Below are 22,427 nucleotides of genomic sequence, written 5' to 3'. Positions count from 1 at the left end.
AATACGACTAAATAATCAAATAATATGCCAAATTGCAATAACCTGCAGAATAAAGCTCATCTTTATTTCTTGCTTAACCGTGCTGTCTTGTCAACAAATTATCAATATTTAGGGCTATGTATAGCTAAATTACTTCTAATTATTATCATAGTGGCAAAATATTGCCTGGGACGTGAAATGGCACAGAAGCTGCCGACAACATAGCGTTAAAATTATTTGGTGGACACAGTAAATAACATCATACCTCGGATTATCCTAGAAAATGCAGACACAAAAACACAATTATATTTATAAAACGAGCTAACTACACCCAGTATACAAGCGTTATAGTTCGTTGTAAGTTCATGTTATAATTATAAGTGCTTCAAAAATTAACTTTTTCTCGACAGGCTTCAAATGCAAGATGATAAAAAACCGTGATTACGGAACCTGTGAGCGCGCTCAGCTAGGTGGTTCGCCAACGAAGGCCTGAGATGGATGACCTAACAGCACTTTTGAGCGGTCATCGAGGAACCTGTTATCCGCCAATAAACATTTTTTCAGGTGCATTTAGTAAAACTCGAGCGAATTCTCTCAATCAAAGCTTGACAACTTTCTTGACTAACAACACACATTACTACGTGTATCTCGCGTGAGTGCTTCAAGTAGGCAAAGGAAAATAATACTGATTTTTCTAGTAAGCGATTGAGTATGGACTTTTTTTTACAAACTGTTTTGTTAGTTAGGCTGCGATTGATCTATGATACTGATCAGACTATCGATCCTTGGTAATTTAGTTTTCCAGCCATATTTTGAAGCATTATTCTCTCTTGGTGAATTCATTTTTCTTCACAGTGTTGTATTTAAAATAAAATGCGAGAAGAATGAATTGTTTCTTCAGCTTCACTATCTTGCATCTCAATACAAAGTACTTGACCTGCGACCATAAAATCAAAGCCACAAGGACTGCACAAGAACGGAAAATGGAAGAGGTGAATTGTGAATGCAAGAAATAACAAGGGAAGAGGGAGCGACAGAGTTGTATAAGGAAGCCCTATGTCCGCCGTAACATTTTGGCCTGGCGGGCGTCCGCCGGGCGCACTGTTGCAGCATGCATGTACATACACACATAAAAGAAGGACATCACTGTGCCGACGCCGGCGACCCCAAAACCTGGAGGCGCCTAACGGCGAGAAACTGGACCTGGTCAATATGTGATAAGGTGACATTCTAAAACAGCAAAGGGAATTAAGGAGAACCAACCCCTATTTACAAAACCCTCATGAGGGAGCTCTCGGTTGCCTGTAAATATATTCACACTAATATATACCACATTATGAGTCAACTGAGTGAAGTTCACCCACAGTATACCAGAGTAAATGCTCGCCATACGAAGAACCACGGAAGCTTCATCACGCTGCATTGGCCAGTCAAGGAAGACTGGTAGCACAAATGAGCAATATAAGTGTGGATCAGTGAAAGGCTGCGCTGCCTTGCTCGATCACTGAAGAACATCTCAAGCTAACAGATAGTGGCACTCAGAAGACAGCAAGGGCCAGTGCGGCCCTGAAAAAAGGGCCCCAACTTCGTCGGAGAATTGTTTTGCCAGAAAAAATTCACGACGAGACAAAGCTATGCATTATGATATACTACTTACAACGGTACACGATAAAGGTATCGGAACGGGAAGAAAGAAAAAATACACCAACTGCGCACTGCAGACTTATTAACACAAATATGTACGGCGGGCCCGCAACGCCTAAAAGCAGCGGGAACGCCGCCCTGGGTGCAGCTGTTCACTGAATATATTTATTTATTTATTTATTTATTTATTTATTTATTTATTTATTTATTTATTTATTTATTTATTTATTTATTTATTTATTTATTTATTTATTTATTTATTTATTTATTTATTTATTTATTTATTTATTTATTTATTTACATTACCCCTCAGGGCCAGAGGCATTACAGAGGGGGAGTGGTAAATACACAAAAAATGAAGAGAGTACAGTATGTACATGAATGTCAAATAGCACCTGAGTGTACAATGTTAGCTAGAGCTACGCGGAACTGCTCATAGTTAGTAATGCCAACAATTTCTGCGGGAAGGTGGTTCCAGTCTCGTGAGGTTCGCGGCAGGAAAGATTGTGAGAAGCATTTCGTGTTGCATGATAAAATTGCAACTTTAATATTAGTCATCAATAGCAGCTGAGCCGGCGGATATTTTTGGTTAATTTTTCGCATTTTCATTATCGTGCACTGCTTCTAAGTCTACCGGTTTTATGTGCTGTTGCTTGAACCATGCGACACCGACATGACCATAAATCCGGTTTCATATCTTATTGTGTGAGAACGAGTTAAGATGCCTTTATTCTCGAAAGCACGAATCAAACATATGAGTTCAGAAGGGTGAAATAGCAGTAAAGGACGCTAGACAAAATGTAAAAAAGCACGTGGCAGGCTCATTAATTAGAAATAAAAATGTTTGTTCTAAACAAGCCGTTTGTAAAACATTCGTGCATGCAAGGGGCAGATGGGGAGAAATGTATGCAAGTAAATTAAAAAAAAAAAACTAATTCCACTTGCCCTTGACCGTTAGAAATGGCGCAATCACAAACATTCGTGGACACTTTGAACTTTCTCTAGTTGGAAACATCATATTATTTGATCTGAAATGGGAACCACATTGAAATGTATAATACTTTTCCGATATCTCTGCTAAAATGAAAGACAAATAAGATGACCATCTCCTATCTTCTTCGCAAGAATCCGGCATTAGGTTGTCTCGAATCTTTCATTGAACGAAAGGTACTTTACTGTCCCAAAGTTAACACTATATATAGTTAAACACGCCTGGGCTCTTTCAGCACAGGCAATAAACTGTGGCGGTGATAGTTCCCATTAATTGTCGCGCAGGGCACCATTAAAGTGATATGTACAAGCCCACCTTCTACAAGCGTCTAAACTATCACATTAAACACTTGCATGAAGATGATGTTGATGAATTTGAGTAACCTACTGGGAGCTTTAGAAAAAGCGCAGGAAGCCATATAAGGAGTGTACGACCAAAAGTACGTCTCTGCGTCTGTATACATGTACAGATTTCGCATATATCGCCACGTGACGGTGAGAATGCCGTGATCACAAATGGACGCACGGGTGTATGAGCAGTGAAATTGACTGTTCATTGGGCTGACTTGCGCTCGCAAAAGAACTAAGCAATCGGCGGCGGCGATAGCAACAATCGTGCTCAGCGCTTGTCGATCAAAAAATGCCCGTCGCAACCGTGAACGCTCAATTTAAAGGCTGCGAAGAAACATCGACATAAAGCCACAAGCGGAGACTAGCACAACCCGGAACATTGCAGAACCTCACGCGAGTGGTCGGAATCATCGAGAAACATTTCGGCGCATCTTGCACGACAAAGAAACTGATAAAGCTGCGCCTCGCTACAACAAGCATGAACAAAGGAAGAATACAGAATTGATTCGCATGCCAGAACCAGAGTGATAAGGCCGTACGCCGGCGGCTGCTAATAAAACAACAATAAAGTGTCTTTGAATGTTTCGCTGTATTATATCTACTATCCCAAGCATTACTGACGAACAATAAGAGGAGACAAGCCGCCGCCTGACGCAGCAGAAGGTGCAAGACAGAAAGAGCCTTGTGTATAGAGGGATCGCTGGATGGTCCACCCAGATCTGCAAGATTTTATAGGCTTTATTCAGTATAGAATCTTGTATTCCTAAAAACCTTCGTGTACTACCTACCAAGCTGCTGCATTCCTATTGCTTCCGCGTTTTTATTAAAGTGCAGCTGTTAGGTGAGGGGATCCTGTTAGGAGAATCGACGTAGCGAAGACCGGACGAGGAAGGTAAATGAGAAGCACGAAGAGGACCAAGATGAATAATAATTGTCTTGAACGAGGTCGAGAACATATTCTGGGGACTCACTGAGGGCTTCCACGCCTCTTCACCTATCCTGCTCCTTCTATCACTAAGTTGTTTCTCTAGATACTCCCGTGACAGTGGAGTCCCCCTTTATATAAATAGATGAACGAACAATAGTGGAACTTTCCCACGACAAGGAATAGCAGGAAGCCTAAAAATTTGAAGCATACCTCTACCTTTAACTGCGACAATACGATAGCATACCAACTTCGTTGTGAGCAGCTGCCATGGGCGACGACTCATAATTGTACATACTGTGGCGCCACCATGTACGCTGGCGCCTCTAAAGAAGACTAGGCTTCCGGCACGCGCTGCAGAGAACGTTCCTGGGCTTGCGCCTAGGCCACACGCAGCTGCCGCCGCTCTCCAAGTATTAATGAAATGAATGTGGCCGCGGTTTTTCCTGATAGGCGGTGTGGACATTACCAACAATCCATGATATACCATGCACAAAATGCATGATTGGGAATCGCTGTATCAATCATTCAGACTGATTGGAATCAATATTTTTTTTTCCTACGTGCATGCTCGCCGAGTGAGAGGTTTCTTCGACTACGCAACAGTTGCTAGTGCGCTCTTGTCCGTCCTGCTTTTCTTAGTGTTTTGGTGTTTTATGTGCACTGTTTTAGATGTTCGATATTCTTCCCTTCACTTCTAACTCCGGCTGGCTCATGGCAGGGTACAGGAGGCAGTTGACTTTACCCCGTCCCAAACAAGGCAAGATGCAGTGTTCTTTCCGACGGAACCATCTCCCAGTCTCTCCACGTCCTCGTCCCTAAAAAGAAATTTCCCTTACTTCAATTTATCCTATGCGAAACGTGGCATCTTTCAAATGCATTTCCTTCCAGTTCTAATGCGTTCCTTAAACAATTGTACAACGTGTTGCAAAATTACATGCGCGCCTTAAAATGCATTTTTTCGGCTAAATTGCTGAATCCTCGCAGCTCAAAGTGCGCACAGAAAGGACATTTGGTCGTCAGCATTTTTTTTTTTTAATCAATTATGTTTGGGGCACTTGCCTAGCCTGATTCAATCACAAGTAGGATGTTCTTGTCGCATTCGGCGTCGGCGAAGCAAGAGAAGCCGCTGCCCCAGCGCTGGCGCCATCTTGTGCTGTTTGCAACACCCTTCCATCGTCTTCCTTTTTGCTGTGAGAGTTGCTGGAAACAGCACAAGATGGTGCGCCCGGGGTCAGCGCTCAGGCAGCGGCTTCTCTTGCTTCGCCACCGCCGCATACGATAAGAACATGCGGCCTCTTGCAATTGAATCAGGCGATTACCCCCGAACAATGTGATATAAGAATACAGCTGACCAAATGCCATTTCTGCGCAACATTTGTGCGGTTTAACTGTGAGGACCATTCTGCGGCGCGCCTGTAATTTTGTAACGCACCGAATAACACGCGATTAGCTAGAAACTTACTGTGAACTTCCTTGATCGCTACCGCGTTTCACAGTGATGTGGCCACCAATTAAACAATATTGTCTTTGCTACGGTTAAAGCAGGCCTTCTGCGATGACACCATCGCCTCTCAATTCCAAAGGGGACCTTACGCTATCGCGTAACACGCGAATAACTGAGTATTTACCGTGAGCTTCTGTCAGTATCGGGTTCAAAGTGATGTGACTATGAATTAAACAACGTTGCCTTCATTGCGGTTAGAGTCGCCCTTTCACGGTGACTACGTCGCCTTTATCTTTTTTATTTCAAATAGTGCGGACCATGCATGGTCCTAGCAGGAGGGGCAGATTCAAACATTTTTCAATGCAAGAAATGACAAGCATATGCATAGAGAAAAAAACAAAACAAGTCAGACAATCAATCAGAATTGAAGATATAGACCGGCATCGCAACACAAAACAAACCAAAGCTCGTGAAATAAGGAGATGACGTTCCTACTCTATTGCAATTGCTGGACAGAAAAATATGAGAAGGTAAACCATTCCATTCGGATACATTCGGTTCCAATGGGAAGCTTACGCATTCGCATAATACGCTATTTGCTGGTAATTCACCACGAACTTCTTTAAGCTGTAACAAATTTTACGATGATGTGGCCATGAATTAAGCAACGTTGCCTAAATTGTTACAGTTAAAGTAGCCCTTCTGCGGTGACGGCGTCGCACTTCAGTTCAAATGCGGACCTTACGCTATCGCATAATATGCGATTACCTTTGAATTTACTCTGAACTTCTTTGTTCGGCACCACGTTTCACGGTGATTCGACGATGAATTTAGCAATGTTGTTTCTTGCGGTCAGAATAGCGATTCTAGGGTGACTCCGTTGCCTTTCTTTCGCAGTGGGGAGCTTACGCTACCTCAGAACACACGATTAGCTGGAAAATCACTGCGAATGTCTTTGATCGGAACCACATTTCGCGGTTATGTGGCCCTTGTTGAAGTTAATGTAGCCCTTTTGCGGAGGACGTCCCGACAACAATGTTTCTGCCATGACGGGTAGAATGGCTTTGATCACGAGCAAAATGCTTTTGAGCGGTAACTCTCCCCTGAAAATTGGGACCTAGAAACTGAAGTGACCTAGAAACTGACCACATGCAAGAGGCAGGGTGGCAGACAAGAAAACAGAATAATGGACATTGTCTCCCCACAATAATATTGATGTCTCCACCAAAGTATTATTTTAAAATGTATTTTCTGTCTTTGTTACTGAGTGCAATAGTATTAAGGACTCACTGACCAATGATTTTTTTTCTAGAGTTGCTGGGCAGAAACTATTAAACTATGCTTGGCTTCTTTGTCACTTATGCTATGCTGACTACAGCTTTATGATCACAATTTTTCAAAGTTTGAACATCCTTGGTTTGATGTCAATACGTCAGAAGGTCGTCGCTGGTCCTAGCAAACAATCAGAATGCCTTTGCGTTATGACTGCCTCGATAGTGGCTGGAACAGATGTCTTGTTGAATATGCGCTCTTGACATTCTGCTCAGTCGGTTGAAAGGACAATCCCTGTATTGTCATGCATGATGTTTGTTTTTGTAGAATATTTTCAAATAGGCTCGGGGATAGTGACTACTAGATTTACCAAGCATTGATTAAAGTCCATCACAATGTGACCATCTGCGTGGTCTCTAAAACACCGCAAGTAGAAAGAGAGACAGATCTTTGTTGGAAAATATCACGTGAGCTGGGAGCCTGAAACAAAATTACCACGTGAAAACCAAAGTCCCAAGTTGTGGATAAAATGGGCCGACGTCTACTTCTTACTCTGCCCTCTGAGGTGGAGCAAGCACCATGATCAACTTCGTGAAGCTGCTGATGGTGATTGTCGCTGCCGCTTTCATAACAGTCATACATCATGCAAACGGCAATGATGCAGAGTCGGTGAGTGCAGATTTTACGGTTCTAAAATTGTGCAGGTTACGACGAAGCACTTGATATGCTAAATTCTGTTTAGTGTGAGTGAATTCTTGCATCACTTTGTCTTCTTATGTTTTCCGTTGACTTTGCAACTGAAATTGTCCTGCCTTAATACATAGCAGTCACCTATGGTTTTTCGCTTCTCCAGCCGTTGCAGTTGTGATGAGGGCCAGATGGCGGAGAGAACGCTTGGTTGGATAGTAATGTTGATTTAAAGGAATGAAGCACGCTCTTGTGTTCTAAATGTTATCAAGTCTGATCAAAAATGAAAATAAATCTTTTATCCACTAAAAAGAGCATTAATCTGGTTCTCCAGTTGCACGTTCCGGCGATGGCGGTGTCGATTAGACATGTAAGAAATGTTAGAAGGTGGTAGCGTGTTTTGTTCACATTTATCTGCGCCTCTTCATCATTCTGGGTCACTCAAGCGAAAAGAGCTTTTATAGAGGTTATGCTTACACGATTACAACTTGTATTGTTTATTGACGCAATAGCCATGGTACACACAAAGTCAAATACTCAGTGACAGGTTTTTATGCAGTCTACTCTGCTTTTCTGCCCAGTCACTGCGAAGAATAAAAAAAACACACGAATCGAGTGCGTATAATACATTAATATGGCTAAGCTTTCATGCTGACTTGGTACTGCATTTCATTATTTCTAAGCTTTCAAAATAAAACACAGTTTGCGTTGAGAGTTCAGACAACGGTCCGTAAATACGGTGGAAAAAGCCAACTTTATTAATGAAGTCCTCTGCCGCAAATAAAAAGCCCTTTCATGCCCGTGCATATGTGGTGCTCAGTAACCCTGGTGGTGCGGTTGGGATTCAAATTTACGACCGCAATCAGTCGCAACGACTGAGATGATCAGTAAGGAGAGGGCGATGAGCATGAATGTCACAGATTCTGCCGCGAAGTTGAAGATGAGCCTCATTTTAGTGCACCTTGCGATACTATCGATGCAGTTAGGCAGGTGCCTGTGGTTCCAACAGGAAATGGTGGGCAGGTAAACAAGACGTGTGGATAGTTGTAACGAGGGTCCTGGTACAGGTGTGTCCTGAATGGAGTCAGGGTCTTTTAGACCGATGACATTCAAGTATGTACGAGATTAGTGTGGAGCGTTCATGTTGATGTGACTCTAAGAGGACTTTTTGAGTGGCGCAAATAGTTCGGCAGACCAAAGAATATAGATAGTCAAAGACGCACCTGCTTTCACCCGGGTCCATATAGACAAAGACGACTGGGCGCCGTAAAGCTAATCAGAGCTGCGTCGCAGGCAGGAAATAGCTGGTTTTCAAGCACCGTGTAATATCGCGCGTAGGACTTTGACAGAGCTCATCATCGGTACGCAAGGCAGAGGTCATGGCGGCGAGGCCAGAGATCCACCGTCCGAGATCAGTGGTTTTAATATCGCCAAGACTGGGAGTGCCGGCAACAATGTGGCTGATAAATTTCGAGCTGGTGGCTATCTGCTAGATGTCCCGAGAAGCATAAATGTTCCGCATGGCGCGAGAGCGTACTTTGAGGTTTTGTTTATTTTTAAAATCTACAAAATTCAATCTAAGTAGCAGAGCTCTGTACAGCGATGAAGGTTCCATATTAAACATGTATGAAACAATAAATAACAGCGCGCTGAAAAGCAATCGAATTGCCAAGCACAGACTAAAACTACGCATGTAAAATTGCTAAAAAAAACAGGAATTAATCGCCTAATTCTAAAATTCCTGCGAAAAAAATTTGAAAGATAATACAAATGAATGCTGTGAGAACGTTAGTTCTGACACAACAGAATAATAATTGGATAGCATGAGACTGTTTAGAAAAATATAGCGATTGAAGAAATACTAATCAGACCCGTTTTCTCATTTCAGACAGAGAGAAATGCTCCGGATTACCCACCATGGCTTACGGTGAGATACAGCGCCTCTATATTGACCACAAATTAGATAAAGTTCGATGGTTTCTTGTTTTGTTTTTTTGATGTCGTCTTACGTATGACGGTCCCACGTCACATGTTGCTAGGTCTGACGTAAGTATTTCATTTAGTAATATTTCCCATATGGAATTGAGAAAAAGGAGCTTCTTGCATGCTGATGAATATATATTTTGTAACCGTCTTGTTCATTGTGTCTGTGTTGTTATTCTGCGTAAAGGCTTAATTTATCGCAGCAGCCCATCCAGGTTACTTTACGGAAAGTTATGATTTATTATTTTTTCACTGATATCCATCGTATCCTCTCATTATCCAGACTTCAGCACCACTGCATACTTATGACGCCTAATCACTGAGAACTGGGAGCTGTTTGTGGGAATTAGTTGGTCATAAAATGATTTAGAATTTTTGGAGTCACCAGCTAATACATATTTACAATTCTAAATGTTATAGAACCAGAGTACGATGGAGCCAACGATGGAGGAGAGAAACCAATCAGAAACCGTAAGGGAACCCGAACGAATAGGCCAATACACAATTAGAAAAAGCACACACAACATTCATTTAGACTTTTATGTTCATCTGAACATAAACAACTCTTTCCGAGGCCTTAGAGTAATATAATAAAAGTATAATATACTTGTCCCAAGAAAACGAGTTTGTAAGGCGAAAGACTTACTTGGCTTATAAGTGATGTGGACAGGAAATGTCCAAATCTAGTGGCAAAAAAGTCCCACCGTGCCCCACGGAGAAAAAGAGGTGGGAGAAGGCGCCGTTAGAAGACGAAGAGAAAGGTGGGCACTGTCAAAGAAACAGTAAGAGTACAGAGGACATCGATAATCAATCAATCAATCAATCAATCAATCAATCAATCAATCGCGCGACCAGTCACGCGGTAACGCGCGCCAAGGGGAGAAGCAAGAGTCACTCGATAATTTGACTTCAGGGGAAGAGTGGGTAGCGGGCATCGCGGCAGCAAATTGTGCGAGCTTTCGCCTTCATACACGCACGCGGCCGCAAGTGTTTGCGCTGAATTTTCGACATCTCATTTACGGATGTGACTAACTGCGTAGTCGTAAAAAATGCAGCCACTGGCAATAAGCGTTGAAATGTAAGAGCGTAAGCTGTTATGTTTGAATGCTGTGTGCGTCCATCGCCGTTCATATGGTGACGCACTCGTTTCACTAGTTGCTTCACTTCAACGCAACGAAGTGGCGTGCATCTACGACGAAGTGACGTCCCTCTGCGATCACTGGTTCGGCCGCCATGGGCTTCGGAAAATTGTTCTCATTACACTTTTGAGGATCAAAATTTGTCGCTACGACTCCTTCGCACGCGCTGGGTTTTAACTCGAGTAGTAATTCTGTGCTCTATATTACACCAAATCGTATGCGCCACTAAGAGCCCTCTGCGCCTAACGTTAGGGCCACAATTTTGACAGCAGTGTAGCTGTTAATGGCCCAATCTGGGTCGGCAGGCTCGCATATATATAGCGGAATAATAGGAGATAATTACAGGAGTTATTGCAGTTAATACTTTAAATAGCACAAATTACTACTTCATGCTTCTCTACAGGTATGTTTGAAAAGTATCCTTGCAAAATAGTTCGTGTTTCATTTAGCATACTACCTTTCCCAAAGACCATAAAGTTAATTTTACGTACGCGATTCTAGTAGGATACCAGTTCCTTTCTTAATGAGCCATACAGTTTCTTTAAGCGCATAACCGAATTTTAACGTTTCATATGTTTCATCGCTTATTGTCGCCGACTACATTTCTTGTCCTAGTTCACAAAGCTTTCAATGAGTCGTTTTCATCCTTAACCATATTAGAGGGTCCTAGTTCACAAAGCTTTCAATGAGTCCTTTTCATCCTTAACCATATTAGAGGGTTTTATTTCCTACGCCTTGCAGAAATTCGCCTAAAAAATTCCTCTTTGCACTAATTTTCGCGCCACAAGTCGTCTCAACCTTCGCGTGCGAATGAATAGACCTATAATCCTCCAAGCAGCTAGATGCATAAGGTCGACGTTGACAGTATCTATTTAGGCGAGTTGGTTATTCTAAAAGCGACATGACGGAAAGAAATGGACAGCACATGAGCTCATCCGGAATTTGGTTTTAACTGCTGGAAGGTCTTACAGTTCCTATGGTATAGCTTTGAGTAGCGCCCCTGAGAGCATGAGAGAGTTAAAGGTTTCTGGAAGTCGCCCGGACCGTTCTATAGGATGTGCAGTAACCATCCTGCAGACATAGCCGATGTACTCAGTCTTGCCTTGTACCGAAGAATGTTGTTCAGCTCTTTCTGTGGTATGAAAGAACATGACAAACTAAAATATTGCGATGCTTTCTCGACCGAGGCTGATCTAGCGGCGCTGAGGCGACGAAAGCCTAAATTTGAATGCTCGCCAAGCAGAGCTAATGGACTCCTGCACGGCCGCACCGGGATCCTGCGTAATGCGCCGATATTGGCGGCCGTTAGAGGATCGCATTTCTCTAGTATAACCGAAAGCATGCTTAGTGTTGTCGTTGAAGGAAACAGGATTGTTTTTTATTCCTCTAGAAATGTTTCAGTACCACGACGCATGACAGTCCCACGCCTAAAATCCTATTCCAAGTTTACCCCGAATCCGAGTGAGCAAAACGTTCAATTGCAAAAAAGGGATGCAATAACGAGACACCTTGTCGACATACGCCGAGAAATATACAAAAACAGACACTAATATTAGAACTTCGTAAAAAATTACGAGGGACTTAAGCGATTAAAGTAGTGAAAGGCGAAAGCCTCAGTGCCGCATTCCGCTACGCAGCTGGCACTAATGAGTAAATAATTAACGAATTACCTAGAAATTAATAAAGCTTTACTTATTGGATTAGTTATTAGGTAGGTAATAATGCGGTATTAATATTTACGAATTACTTAATTAGTCACTACATAGTTATTTATTTATTCATTCATTACTTTGTAATTGATCTTTGATTGGCATATGGCCATATAAGGCACGCATTCGCACATACTTTGGTGGTGCTGTGTGATTGGTCGAGACCTCTATGACGTCATCCCGCCTCGTCCAATCAGAGCCGCCGCAAAAGCGGGACAAATTTTGTCCACGAGAGCATGAGCCATTAAAGCCCTTCGTCTTAAAATATATATTGTAGAAGCGTCTCATTTATGTGCGCCAAGCGGTGGTCCGTATAGGAGTGCCTTTGCCGGTGAAAAAATCACGGAACACGGCTCTCAATCCCCTTCCAGCGTCACCCCGTGGGAACTCCTTGCGACTCTTGGGCAAACTGCGAGAGGCATCTTTGCTGCGCCCGGATGACTGAGCGCAACGGCAACAAATGCTATGAGAGGAATAGCACCATTGGCGCCCGCTGCTCGACAAATAGGTGGCCGAGAGGGAGCAAAATATTATCCTTCATTGGAGGCTGCCCATGCGCCAAAGGTGAGCGTGGCTTCTGCAATGCTTTAATCTAGGTGCTCTGCTTCAGAGAAGTCTGGAGTCAAGAAGGTGTGCAGTTCTTGAAGATGGAAGAGCATATGCCGTTTACTACTTAAAGCATCATTCGTTTTCTAGTAGGTTTGGAATGAGTCGGATTCTCTTTTAAGTACGCCACTGTGAGTATAAATATTGCTTTTGAGGTCATTTCTAGTCTCCCGAAAATGCTTTTCTTTTGCTACTAAATTATTATGATCATCCCTATTAAATTAGATAAAAGGCACGAATGGCTCTGGTGATGAAAATCCTTATTAATCTTTTTGAACCGAGGAAACAAACAGACGATTCTGTAGAATCTTGGACATATTTTCCAAATGGATGATGTAATGAAGTAGCACGATGCTGCCGCAACGTAAAACAATATTTAGGTACTTAGATGGTCTTTGACGTACACAAATATTGTTTCACTCGCTCATTAAGCATACAACGAAAATTCACTGAGCGAACTTACTGCGAAAGTACTGACATTAAAAAGGCATGGATATACAAGGCGAAATCTAGAATAGCAAATAAAGAACAAACGTTTTTTTATGGCCATCGGGTCAAGACCAGAAAAAATTGCGAGGCCTATCTGAAGGTCTTTCTCTCCAGTGCTATCCCTCTAGGTAGCTTAGAAGGAAACAAGCGGCCCTGAGTTATTCTGAACAATGATTTTATTAACAGAAAAGCTAGCGCAATTTTGATATAACATATGCAAACTGTAACTGTTTAGACGATGTCTCAAGTCCATACGAATTGCTTTATTTAAACTTTATACAGGACAGGATGAAAAAGCCTCCCTTTGAAGATGCTGAAAAAATAACGCTAACCGTCGTCGAACGCATCATTGCCAGGATAAACGCTGCATTATAATAATCCAAAATATAAAACTTGATACACTCCCTCTTTTGTTGCGCGCTCCTATACGCACGTTTCGTTTTGTATAGGGTTGTTCGGTCCAGTAGGCACGATTCTCTTCTCGCGGCGGTATTACAAGTCAGACGGAGCCATTCTCGTTATTGCCCACACACGATTGGATTAAGCCAAATTAAAAATAAACTAGTATGTTATGTGGTGAAGGCAACCTTGAAGGTGGGCCAGTCACATATCATTAACAAGTTTCTAAATATATTCGTTTTCCGCTCGGTCCATATTGATTTTTTCCCTATTCAGCGCGCCGCGGTCGAACCCAAATCCGTGAAGTTGTTCCAGTTCATACTGATTGCGATGTGCTCACGACTTTTGTTGGTAGCAAACCAGTCTTAAAGTCTAGATAATCTTGGAGCGATTATGGGCATTGTGAAAAAAGCTCAAGTGTTCTTAGTTGAACAATAAGCACTCACAAACAATGTTCTGATAATAGTGAGTGTACTTCCTTGTTATAAGGATTGTAATGTAATTCCTATCCTGAGAGAGCTAGTGTCTTGGCCAGAAGTATAACAAAATACAGAAGAGTATGCCAAAGTGCAAATCTCTGCCCGACACGGTATATCTTAACTTCGTGATTGACAATGGTCTGTGCAGGCAGTTGATATCTAATTAAGCCCACTCTCCAAGTCGAAAAAAAAAAGACAGAGAACCGTATCGAAAATACGACAAACTATTCCGTAGTTCTGCCGTAAACATCAGATTTTTCTAGAGTTTTGTAGCACTTTTCTGTACTTTTTGCTGTAGTAGTTATTTGGTGTCTGCAGCTCTGTAGATGCATTCCGTTTTGTTACAGAAAACTCTGATGCTACTACAGAAAAATATGTTTTCATAACAGGTTTCCTGTCAAAAACCGCACAAAATTGCTGTCGTAACAAAAGGAAATTTACTGTTGTTTTACCGACAGAGTCTCTATTTAAATTACCCTTAATGGAACTTTAGCGGACAAAATATTGTCCGTGGTTATAGATGGCTCACAAGCCGCAGACAAGGTGTTAAACTTATGTGGGGAACAGGGAGCAAATACCGTCGAGGCTTGGACTGTCGCACAAACTATGGGGTCAAAAACCACCATTATGTTTCTTACCTATTATAGAATTTTGTTGAAGCAACGATTCGACGTTACTAGATTCTTCAGTCGTCACGAGTTTAGAACACGATGTAATTATGTACAGTAATTATTTATTAATTGCAGCCTGTTGTAGTCTAGTGCGAATATTGTAAGTCTTCAAAAATAATGTTTATTTTAACAGGTTTGAGATGCAAAATGAATCAAAAACTTGGATATGGTACCTGTGAGTATCGTATCAACACCCAGCGAAAAGTCTGAGTTGGAATGCCTGCCAAGACGGTCGACCGTTCTTCAAAGCATTTGCTATTCTCGAATAAATCATTTTACCGGGCCAAGCGGCAAAATGCGTCATAAGTGTCTATTTGTGCCTTCATTTCGCTCATCTGAATGCATTTTCTTAAATTAGTTGCCTCAACACTTTGATTCAAGAACACCGCACGCTACAGCGTATATCCTAAGAGAAGGCCAGAACACAACAAAGTAAAAGTATTAATCAGTCATTGAGGGAATTATGTGGCAGTACAATGATATTCGTTTTATTGAGACTCGTCTCGCCTCTGAGTTTCAGGTGTAGGTTAACGGATGATGCTAGTTGCATGAGCTTAGTAGATAAAAAAAAAAATCAGCTTATTAGTTAATTGTCACAAACCTACGAGTTGGCCAGTGCTCTATATTTTCCTCGGTAGATTTATTTAAAAAAAATTTAAAAAAATTTGCCACCTGTGGTGTCCGGAATTGTACCCTGGAGCACCTGGGCTGCAGTCAGCAAACTCTAGAAGGAGTGAACATAAAAGAAAAGGAAAAGAAACTAAAATATACTGAGAAAGGACAGAGGGTAAGGAGAATATTGGAAGAATATAGTAAAGTGCCATGACGCCAGAAATGTTCGGAATGATTAACAGATTAGAGGCGGCTTTTACACAGTAACCGAAGTAGGACGAAAAAGCTCGGAACTGTTGTGCATGCACACGAACGGTTCGATTTTTGATTAGGGTGTTTTCCTGGTTAAAGGTCCAGTTGATAGTTTGTGTACAGAACTGTCACTTGTCAGCTTGCGTTATTTCAGACATGCACTTCCCCAAACGGTCAAGGATGAAACGTTTTTGCAGGAAGGGAAACTTCCAAACAATGCGCATTGTAGCTATTTCTTCGTTCTAAATGAAGCTACCAAAATTCTGGAAGTTGCCTTCCAGAAAACTTAATGAATAAAATTGCCTAGTCAGCCCAAGAGACAGGACGTAACAGTAGAAGACTGCAGTGAACAAGATAGCATTTTTCCGTATGCAGCGCGCTGATCCTGTCTCATTCCTTCAACTCGCTGTCGCAAGGTCTCCGACTCCCTCTGCTGAGATGAAAAATATAGGCGAGATTGTTATGGGGTTTTTCAGCACCGGTGGCAAACATATGATGCTTCGGCAACGAACCAGAATCATTTAAAACCACAGAAAGATACAGTGTTAGAGCTGGAAACTGCATTGAATATGGCGATGGAGTGAAGAGGCATTGTGAAACCGACGAGTCAGTTTTCCCGCAATGCATTGGAAATCAATAACACGGATAGAGAACCAGCTTTCAAATGAGGCATAGGTGTAAAGGCCCACATTGTTTTGTTAGACATTTTCCCACGTTTTGCTTACACGAAGAATGCTATATTAAATATGCTAGTATCACGTGGTTCTTTACACGTAAAGAGCAAGTACTTACAATCGTGTGAACACTACGATTGATATATCGCTATTTTTCTGCCACTATGCACGCATCAGTTTATACAAGCTGCTCCGACGAAGAGCATCGGTCTGAGGAAACAGTAAGGAGACATCCATTTGACCTCACGCTGGAATTGAAAACAGCAAATGCTTAACTAAAGCTAACGAAGTAAGGAAACGTCCAAATCAACCCTAAATTGGAGCTGAGGGTCCTCCAAAAGAGGTATTCGGGAAAATACTAGTAATTCAATCAAATAAGTTGCTCACTGCTGAGATTCAAACAAGGGTCCTCTCATTGCAAGCTGGGCACGTGATGCGCAGGGCATGAAGGACCGTTTGTAGCATGCATGTTAGGAGACACCTATTGAACATTTTGGGGTGTGTATGACTTAATAACGTGTATTTGGGACCTTTACTGATGTTACAGCAATAATATTGTTACGGACGAAGGAGGAAGAAGATGGCAGTGGCGCGGGCAAGAGCGCGCGCGCTAGGCCCGCACACAGATTAATGAAACGTCATCTCACGGTGATCCAACATCTTCTCTCCGTCCTCTGTTCTCCTAATGTCATCGCTTGCCGCCACGTAATAATATTAAAAAAATCTCAGAAATTCATATTTTAAACAAAGAAGCTCAAAATTTTCCTGGATAAAATAGCGGTCTAAAGGCGCTATCGCGTCTACTTTTACGCCGTTCCTTAAGCCTACTTCCGATTTGTCGATCCCAGATATATTCGATCCCTGTGTCAGTTTTCGATAGTTAATTAAGGAGCTCTGTGATGGATTACAGAACCGAATTTACAAATAACTTACAAATACAAATAACTTACAAATAACACACACACACACACACACACACACACACACACACACACACACACACACACACACACACACACACACACACACACACACACACACACACACACACACACACACACACACACACACACACACACACACACACACACACACACACACACACACACACACACACACACACACACACACACACACACACACACACACACACACACACACACACACACACACACACACACACACACACACACACACACACACACACACACACACACACACACACACACACACACACACACACACACACACACACACACACACACACACACACACACACACACACACACACACACACACACACACACACACACACACACACACACACACACACACACACACACACACACACACACACACACACACACACACACACACACACACACACACACACACACACACACACACACACACACACACACACACACACACACACACACACACACACACACACACACACACACACACACACACACACACACACACACACACACACACACACACACACACACACACACACACACACACACACACACACACACACACACACACACACACACACACACACACACACACACACACACACACACACACACACACACACACACACACACACACACACACACACACACACACACACACATGCACATGCACAAGTTCGAAACATGTGTTTGGTTGCATCAAAGGTCTGTGTGCAACGGCTGAAATTAACCAGCATAACTGGAGAGAGGAGGGCATTGCTTCCTGAAATATCGGAAACGTTCCGTTTTTAAGCTTACTGACAGCCATTTGACAGCAGGCTAAATATCATTTTAGTTTTGTCAATATTTTCCAGAAGACTAAACACGATCTTCGAAATTCCGACAGTCCCTCTCATACGTGCCTTTACGCTGCTTCATTCAATAGCCTCATGGCAACTGCTGCTTTGCTCACCTTGTTTCATCACGCTCTCGTTTAGGTGTTTCTTTGGAATGGAAAGAGCAGCCCATTCTGTCCCTGCGGCGAGTAGCTTTGAAAGACGAAAGTTGAACCACATCGTAGTTTTGAAGACAATAAAACGCAACGCATCGAAAACACGTAAAAAGCTTAAGATGCGCCTAGAATGCGCTTATGTTCAGTTTGGGCTTCGCTTAAAACTAAACTACGAAAAGCGGTACGGAGGCGCTTAACATGAGAGCGGAAACCATAATGTTGAAAAGCGCGAAATATCATGGGTGGTAAGGAACAAGAAGTTTAAAGTCGATACTATGCTGTATGCATATGCTTTTGACTAGAAAAAAAATATATACACTCAATCGATCTGTCGCAGCAGTTAATATATGATTTGCTTCTGTTGTGGGCCTCATTTTACTTCTGTATAATATCTGCGTAACGGTTCATGCTTAGAGCGAGGTCCCCTGTATCTAATTTGGGCGCTTCATTATCTACACTCGTCATTGATTCAGGCTGAGCAAACGCGCACCAGCGCTATATTTGGGATTATAGAGATGCAAACTGTCGGACTGAAAAGGAAGGCTCATGTTATCCCCGGCATGTCGGCTACTTCAACCGGATTAACCGGATTAATGAACTACCGATCAAAACAATCCCCTTCATGGATCACTGCCTTGTCGTGGCGGAGGGGCTTGCGAAACTCGATGAAGTCGTGAGCTCTGCTGTGTAGGGCCACCCAAGATAGACAGGTCACGGCAGAGAGTTCTGACAAAATGTGATTCACTGGAGAAGGTAATGGCAACCCACTCCAGTATTTCCTGCCAAGAAAACCCTATGGCCAGTCACAATACCATTAATGATATGGCGCCGGAAGATGAGCCCCCCAGGTTGGAAGGCGTCCCACATGTTACTGGGGATGAACAAAGGGCGATTCCTAGTAGCTCCAGGACGTATGAAGCGGCTGGGCTAAAGCCAAAAGGACGCTCAGTTGTGGATTTGTCGGGAAGCGACCGGAAAGTCCGATGTTGCAAGGAGATATATCACATGGCAACATAGAATGTAAGATCTACGATGCAAGGTAAACTGGATGTCGTCAAGCGAGAAATGAACCGATTGAACTTTGATATCTTGGGTATCAGCGAGCTCAAGTGGACCGGAATGGGAGAATTTAACTCCGGCGACCATTATGTCTTTTATTGTGGGCGCGAATCCAAGAGAACGAATGGGGTCGCTCTCATAGTAAACAGAAGAATGGGTAAAGCAGTGCTAGGGTACAACCCCAAAAACGACCGAATGATTTCACTTCGGATCCAAGGTCACCCTCTCAACATAACAGTTATCCAAGTCTATGCACCGAACACTACTGCTGAAGAAGGTGACGTTGAGAGATTTTATGCGGACCTACAATGCCTTTTAGACCGCACCCCATCATCAGACGTCGTTTTTCTCGTAGGAGACTGGAATGCTAAGGTCGGGAGTGAAGAAATATCCGGAATTGTAGGCAAGTTCGGTCTTGGCGAGTCAAATGAAGCTGGACAGAGGCTAGTAGAGTTTTGTCAAGAAAACAACCTGACCATAGCGAATACTCATATTCCACAGCACTAGAGGCGCCTGTACACATGGACTTCACCGGACGGTCTGTACAGGAATCAGATCGATTATATTCTTTGCTGCAGAGATGGAGAAGCGCTATACAAGCAGTAAAAACAAGGCCTGGGGCCGATTGTGGCACCGATCATCAGCTTCTTGTTGCCAAAATTAAGCTTCGATTGAGGAAAACTCAGAAAACTAGAAGGCCTTTCAGGTATGATCTGGATCAAATTCCATTCGAATATGCTGTGGAAGTGAGCAATCGATTTCAAGAATTAGATCTAGAAGACAGAGAGCCCGAAGCGATGTGGACTGATGTTCGTGATATAATACAAGAAGTTGCTACTAAGGTAGTTCCAAAGCAAAAGAAATGCAAGAAAGCAAACTGGTTATCTGAAGAGGCTTTGCAAATAGCTGAGGAAAGGAGGATGGCAAAAGTTATGGGGGAAAGAGAAAGATACAAGGTTCTCAATGCGGATTTTCAGAAAATAGCAAGGAGAGATAAGAATGCCTTCCTGAACATACAGTGCTAAGCAGTTGAGGACAACAGCCAATTAAGGAACACAAGAGCTCTGTACAAGACAATCAAAGATATCAAAGGAAGCTTCTGTGCTAAGCTGGGCGTGATAAAGGACAAACGAGGCAAGGACCTCACTGAAGCCTCAGAGATAAAGAAGAGGTGGCAGGAATACACAGTAGAACTGTACAAGAAGGACCCGAATGTGCAAACCCAACATAAGATGGTTGTGATTACTGATCTCGAGCCGGGCATCCTGAAGAGTGAAGTTGAATGGGCCTTAGCCAGTCTTGCTAAGAAGAAACCCAGCGGAAGTGATGGCTTTCCAGCTGAGTTGCTTCAAAACCTCAACCATGACGCTGTTAGCATTCTGCATACATTATGTCAGAAGATTTGGACAACCCTGCAGTGGCCACAGTATTGGAGGAGGTCAGTTTACATCCCCATTCCAAAGAAAGGCAGTGCCAAAGATTGTTCCAACTACCGCACGATCGCACTTATTTCGCATGCTAGCAAGGTGATGTTGAAAATCCTCCAAGGTAGGCTGCAACAGTATATGGATCGGGAGCTTCCGGACGTGCAAGCTGGGTTTCGCAAGGGCAGAGGAACTAGAGACCAAATTGCCAACCTCCGCTGGATCATGGAAAAAGCAAGAGAGTTCCAGAAACCCATCTACTTCTGCTTTATTGATTATGCAAAAGCGTTTGACTGCGTAGATCACAGCAAAGTGTGGCAAGCTCTCCAAGAGATGGGAGTTCCAATTCACCTCATCTGTCTCCTCAGGAACCTGTATGAAGGACAAGAGGCCACAGTCAGAACTGGGCATGGTCTTACCGATTGGTTTCCGATTGAGAAAGGAGTGAGGCAAGGCTGCATACTGTCGCCCTGCCTATTTAACCTATATGCAGAGTGCATCATGAGGAAGGCCGGTCTGCACGAGTCTTCATATGGAGTGAAGATTGCTGGAAAACGTATCAACAACCTTAGATATGCGGATGATACCACTTTAATGGCAGAAAGTGAAGTGGAACTCAAGAGACTTCTGATGCGCGTACAAGAAGAGAGTGAGAAGTTTGGGCTTAAACAGAACATCAAAAAGACAAAGATCATGGCGTCTTGCCCTATCAAGTCCTGGAGCATCAATGGACAAGAAGTGGAAGCTGTGACAGATTTTCTCTTCTTGGGCTCCAAGATTACCTCGGAAGGAGACTGCAGCCATGAAATTAGGAGACGCCTGCTTCTGGGAAAGAGAGCAATGGTTAGCCTTGACCGCCTAGTAAAGAGCAGAGACATTACTCTGCCAACCAAGATCCGTATAACTCGTGCCGGTCTTTCCAGTTGTGATGTATGGATGCGAGAGTTGGATGTGAAAAAGGCTGACCGCCGAAGAATTGACGCGTTTGAATTGTGGTGCTGGCGAAGACTCTTCAGAGTTCCTTGGACTGCCAGAAGATCAAATCAGTCGATATTGTCGACCATAAACCCTGACTGCTCATTGGAGGGTCAAATTCTAAAGTTAAAACTCAGCTACTTTGGTCATCTGATGAGAAGTGAGGAGTCGCTGGAGAAAGATTTGATTTTGGGAAAGGTTGACGGTCGCCGGAGAAGGGGTAGGCAGCGAACGCGATGGTTAGATGGCATCCTCGAGGCACTGCAGATGAATTTATGTGATGTTAGGAAGATAGTGAGAGACCGGAAAGCGTGGCGTGAAATGGTCCATAGGGTCACGAAGAGTCGGACACGACTGAACGACTGAACTGAACTGAACTGATCAAAACAATTCACAGTACGTCAAGAGTTATGCACTTTTCATACGTTAGCAAAGCACCAAACGGGGATTAAAAATAGGGAAACACTCAAGTTCGGCCTTTGCGAGTATGACAGTGACGTGTTATTCGCCTTCGTCTGCAGCTCCCGTTTCAGATTCTCGTTTGGGTACGTGCACTTTGCAGCTCATTTGATGACTGACCCTTTAACTTCTCCCACTATTATTCACGCATGCTCATTAGCATACAGCCGCCAGCTGCCACGTGAAAGACCACCCCTAACAAACATAGAGCTCTGTTTTAACCAAGGGGCA

The 22,427-nt window shown here is 43.1% G+C and overlaps 1 protein-coding gene across 1 annotated transcript; it reads left to right on the top strand.

The window, feature by feature from the left end:
- Positions 1-7,119: 7,119 nt before the first annotated feature.
- On the top strand, positions 7,120-15,066 carry LOC146179359 (uncharacterized). Its single transcript, XM_084578993.1, has 4 exons — positions 7,120-7,277; positions 9,184-9,222; positions 12,498-12,690; positions 14,904-15,066. Exons 1-4 carry the CDS (start codon positions 7,188-7,190, stop codon positions 14,978-14,980), a joined length of 399 nt encoding a protein of 132 aa, XP_084435119.1. The 5' UTR covers positions 7,120-7,187; the 3' UTR covers positions 14,981-15,066.
- Positions 15,067-22,427: the final 7,361 nt, after the last annotated feature.

This window comes from Amblyomma maculatum, chromosome 9 (genome assembly GCF_055883805.1).
Source record: "Amblyomma maculatum isolate TAMU_Amacu chromosome 9, ASM5588380v1, whole genome shotgun sequence".
In the NCBI taxonomy this organism is placed as follows: Eukaryota; Metazoa; Arthropoda; class Arachnida; order Ixodida; family Ixodidae; genus Amblyomma; species Amblyomma maculatum.
The sequence above is the reverse complement of the archived record's forward strand: the minus strand, read 5'-3'. Positions and strand labels throughout refer to the sequence as shown.

What these genes read in the sequence shown, in the direction of transcription:
- LOC146179359 (XM_084578993.1), top strand. Translation starts at nt 7,188, where the DNA reads ATGATCAACTTCGTGAAGCTGCTGATGGTGATTGTCGCTGCCGCTTTC. An exon ending in ACGGCAATGATGCAGAGTCG is followed by an intron (nt 7,278 to 9,183) that starts GTGAGTGCAGAT and finishes TTCTCATTTCAG; the next exon opens with ACAGAGAGAAATGCTCCGGA. An exon ending in ATTACCCACCATGGCTTACG is followed by an intron (nt 9,223 to 12,497) that starts GTGAGATACAGC and finishes ATCCCCTTCCAG; the next exon opens with CGTCACCCCGTGGGAACTCC.